Here is a 4,588-nt window from a genome sequence, read left to right as displayed (position 1 = left end):
TGTAATAAATATGTAGTAATATATTTAATTAAATTTGAATTTCTTTATGATATTAAAGTAAAAATATATTTTTCATAATCCATTTTCTTTGATGAATTGATTATTTAAAAGAAAAATATTTGATGTGAATTTGAATAATGATGATAATTTAGATATCTACTAATAATAGTTACATTTTGAAATTTGAGTGTCCTTTCTATATGTGATTCTTTAAAAAGTCTTAATAAATTTAACATTGATGACACTGTCTATGAATTGTCCAGTTTACATTTCCTCTAACTGCTGCTTTACAGCGTCCACTAGGGTGTCAATTTCCAAGTAGTCACACTCGGCCAAAAGTTCTTTGAGGTGAAAACGGGTGACGGGCAATAGGAGTTCACTATTGGGATTTCTAAGGTAATTTAAAATGGTCCTGTAATGCTTGGGATCCCTATCCAGAAAATATGTGAACACACTCTCCTTATTGTAAGGTTGAACCGTTTTACCACGGTCATCCATCATCCTTGCCAAGACTGATGTAGGTTCTGTGAGGAGGGTGTTGGGGCATGTTTCAAAATGAGTCCCTCCCACGTTCAGCATTACTCTCTGACTCTGGTTGACTGCGATGGTGGCCAATTTGGTGTCAATCTTTGAGAGGATCTTTGTTGGCTCATATCTTACATTCGCACTTGTTTCAGAAACGGCATATTCCTCTAATTCCTCTGAGTCCAATGTTATTGCTAAATCGGCTGGAGGCACGGTGGAGCCACTCACTGATGTCGCCGTACTCTCCACTTTACGGAACTTGTTGTAGACGGCCTTAGGTTTGGTCGGTTTCCTGACGGGGGCACACTCAAGTTCGACCACCACGTCCTCTACAGCCTTCCGCTTCAGAGTAAGCTCAGTCGGCTTTCCTCTGTTGGATTTTGACGGGACCGGAGCAATGACATCCTTAATAGGTTGCTTAGTCTTGCGGATTCCCTCATCGAAAACTTGAGGCTTCCTAATCACCAGGACGTCCTTATGTCGGTTCTGTTGGAAGGACTCAAACTCTTGTCTTTCCTCCTCTCCGAATTTCATAGTTTCCCTTTTCACAATATGCAATGGACCTCTAGGACAGCCAGCGTGCTTGGAATCTGGTCGGGAGAATGTCATCTTGCAAATGGAGCATCGGTACCCGAAAACCCGAGTGGGAGGATGTCAGGTGCCTTTCGCAGTGACCTTTTTCCAAATTCCCTCTCGCATCTAATGCACTGCGAATACCGTGACCTGCAATCAAGAAATTAATCTGGTAAACTGCTTGTAACTTACTTAGTATAGTTGTACTTTACAGAGTTATCCCCCTTTACCAATTAGGTTTATTCTTACCCTCATAGGGTTTAAGATAGTTATGATGAACCACCTTTGGTTTTGATTTGGGACCCTTTTTACGGTAAAACTTGGTTTTACCAGTATTGGTATCGCAATTCCGGAACTAGCTTTTTACCCCCCCGGCTGGTGTCGTGAAGAATAAACTGAATAACCACACATTTGTGGTATATGTAGTTGTAATTTGCACCCAGATACAATATAAACTAGTTTAGAATCATTCTGTAAACTTATTCAGCAGCATCAATATCATTTAAGTGGATTGCGAAGAAAATAAGAAAATATAGTGAACTGCATTTCATTATTAACTAAATAATAATCACAAGGCAAGTAATAGATACAAGTGGTGTCGTGGTAAGTCCTGAGCTTTCAATGCTGACGGCCCGGGTTCAACCCTTATCGTCGGTAGATTGTTTTTATTTTTTTTTAATTTCATATTTTTATTTATTGTTAATTCACCATGCTTGAAAATATTCTTTTATTTTGTCTTTATATTTATTTTTGTTTTATTTTATTTTTATTTTCCAAAAGTTTATTCCAAACATAGACATGTATAGCATATACACTAAATTACGAACATCCCACTATTACGGCCACTTATGTGTGACTTCACACCTCGCTGTGCCTCACCTTCCCGCACGCAGCAACCCGTGAACAACTACCCGCATTGGGTACAATCAGTCAGTCTTTTGTTTCCGTCGACCTAATTATCAGATTATCTACCTGTACTAGGAGAGTGTTAATCGCCATCATTTGCATACTTGTGACTGGCAGTTGACGTGATCGAAACCACAAGTAATGCAACGTTCTTTCGATAGCCCTGGTGGCGAGATCGAACGATTTTAGGCAGTTCTTTCTCATACGTGTAACGCCAATGGAATTAAAATTCTTTAATGTATGAGATATATTGATCTTATTTCAGATATTTATGCAGTACCGTACGTCAATCATCTCATTTCAATAGATGTGTCATCTATTTTGTTGCGGTAAACAATCGGTGTTTTGCATTGGTTAAAAGTACGCTTGACTATTGCACAGTAATCTTTCAAACACTTTACCGATTGTGATCGTAAGTTAATACTTGACCAATCATTGCACATGGCGGGATAATTAAAATCGATTTACGTAAATATTAATAATAATTTACACAGATCAATACCAATTTTAAAACACATAGATTCTCATTTACCTCAGGTGATACTATGTGATAATTAAACCAGAGACATAGATAATTTAATAACTATCTAAATCTCTGATTAAACTAACGATATGTATTTGAATTATAATTAAAACATAATAGAAAGTAATGTCTAGAAAAAAGTATTTTCATTTAGATTGTCAACAATTACTTCAGTGAAATTCAGTTTAAGATTTAAATAAGCACACACCATTAACTGTATTTAATGAAAAAAATATGTCTATGCTCTAGAAATAAATGGTATAGTCATTATATGTCCCTAATTTATCAAACTTTAAAAAATATTTGTAAATTATTGGTTTTGATTAGATACGCATGCATTAAAATATGATATGATTAAGATTCTAATGGCCGACAAAACTAATTAATCAAAATATAGTATTTTGCAAATTTATCTTAACCAAAATATATCAAACTGGTTTTTCCCAACACGTACATGTACATACTCAGCATGCTATGTTATGTTTCTTATGGTTTTTTTTATATATAAATGTAATGTATATGTCATGTCAAGTTTATGTTGATGTCCCATGTATTGTATTTTGTAAATGTGTTAAATGCAAAAAAATTGAACAAAAAAATAAAAAAAAAATATATATAATATACATTTATATATACATGTATATTTCATTTTTCATAAAATTTCAATTTTGAAACAAAAATACAGTACATACCGGGTATATTATGTACCGGTCAGCTAGGATACAGAGTTTCTGTTCTTGATCGTCATGATCATAGAAGAAACCTGGTCCACCTCAGAATTAAGACCACCTCGCTTATTAAGACCACTTTTACTCAGACCACTGGGTGGTTTTAATAGATAGGTTTTAATGTAAATACTGTTATTACAATATTCTCAACACATGTTATGTAATGTTTCTGACGTCCCTTGCTCATACACATTTTCATTTACAGAGGTTCGGAGCGGTAGGGAGCTGGGTTTTCGAGAAAAAAATATTTCAAACATTAAAGGATAGATAACCACCCCATATATACATCTCTTCGTATCTGTAGCAGTGTGCAGCCAAGCGTGAAGGTGTGATACATTGATCATGACCACATCAAAACAATAAGCAGTGATCTAGAGTTGGCTGTTCTATTGTTTAGAGGATTAAGTGTCATTTTATAACGAAATCTTATCGTTTGGTTGTTTATGCAAATTAAATGAAAAAAATCGGAGGTGTTTAAAATATAAATGAAATTGTAATACATGTACGTACTATTCTGTACTAGGCAAATGTACTTATATAATTTGTAACACAATGTTTTTTTTCAGAGTAGATTATCATGTCAAAGTAAAAATTGCTGAGTGAATCTGCTATAATATATATTGAAACCACTGAAGCTTATAATTTTCGTTACTGTAAAGGAAATTTTAGAAATATCAACCCATTTCAAATGATTCGACTGAACTAATTAAGTCTTCCCATCTTCTCCTCCCGGTAGGAGTATGTTATGTTTTCATTACATTGTACAGATCAATATGAAATGTTTAATGTAAGTAGGAAACAAATTTGACATATTTCAGAGTCAGCCTAATTCAGGTATTCTCTGATAGCAGATAAAGCACATACCGGTAAACAGCTGATAGCTGACAGAGATTTTTTTCTCTCTTTCCTCTCTTTCCCCTCTTTCTCCCTGATATGTTGCCAAAGTAGTATTAGTGAAGTTATGAAGCATGAAAGTCATCCTTTATGACAATATACGTTAGTTATATACTTTTTGTATGTTACACGGTCTGGACAACCATTAATTTTTGTAGTTATAGATAGTATGGTGTTCTTAAACTTGCTAGATACATTTTTGTTAAAAGGAAATCCTTGATGTAATTCATATTAGTCATTAAAGGTCAAATACGTGTACGGTATTGCTTAAACATTATATGAGATTTTATATAATATAACCAGTAAGTTTTTTCTTGATATCTGAAGAATGCCTGTTTAGTTTTTAACAAAAAAAAATCAATTTAATTTGACATTACAAGTCACCATAATGCTGAAACTTTTCTTTATATAAACTTGACAACATAAATACTTCCTCTTT

The 4,588-nt window shown here is 34.1% G+C and overlaps 1 protein-coding gene across 1 annotated transcript; it reads right to left on the bottom strand.

Moving 5' to 3' along the window:
• Positions 1–264: 264 nt before the first annotated feature.
• Positions 265–1,152, bottom strand: LOC138311766 (uncharacterized). Its single transcript, XM_069252975.1, has one exon. It carries the CDS (start codon positions 1,132–1,134, stop codon positions 265–267), a length of 870 nt encoding a protein of 289 aa, XP_069109076.1. The 5' UTR covers positions 1,135–1,152.
• Between the last annotated feature and the right edge of the window lie 3,436 nt (positions 1,153–4,588).

Source organism: Argopecten irradians, unplaced genomic scaffold, assembly GCF_041381155.1.
Source record: "Argopecten irradians isolate NY unplaced genomic scaffold, Ai_NY scaffold_0105, whole genome shotgun sequence".
Taxonomy (NCBI): Eukaryota; Metazoa; Mollusca; class Bivalvia; order Pectinida; family Pectinidae; genus Argopecten; species Argopecten irradians.
Note: the sequence above shows the minus strand (reverse complement) of the source record. Positions and strands in the feature narration are given on the sequence as shown.

Coding starts and splice junctions, on each gene's coding strand:
- LOC138311766 (XM_069252975.1), bottom strand. CDS start 1,134: ATGACATTCTCCCGACCAGATTCCAAGCACGCTGGCTGTCCTAGAGGT.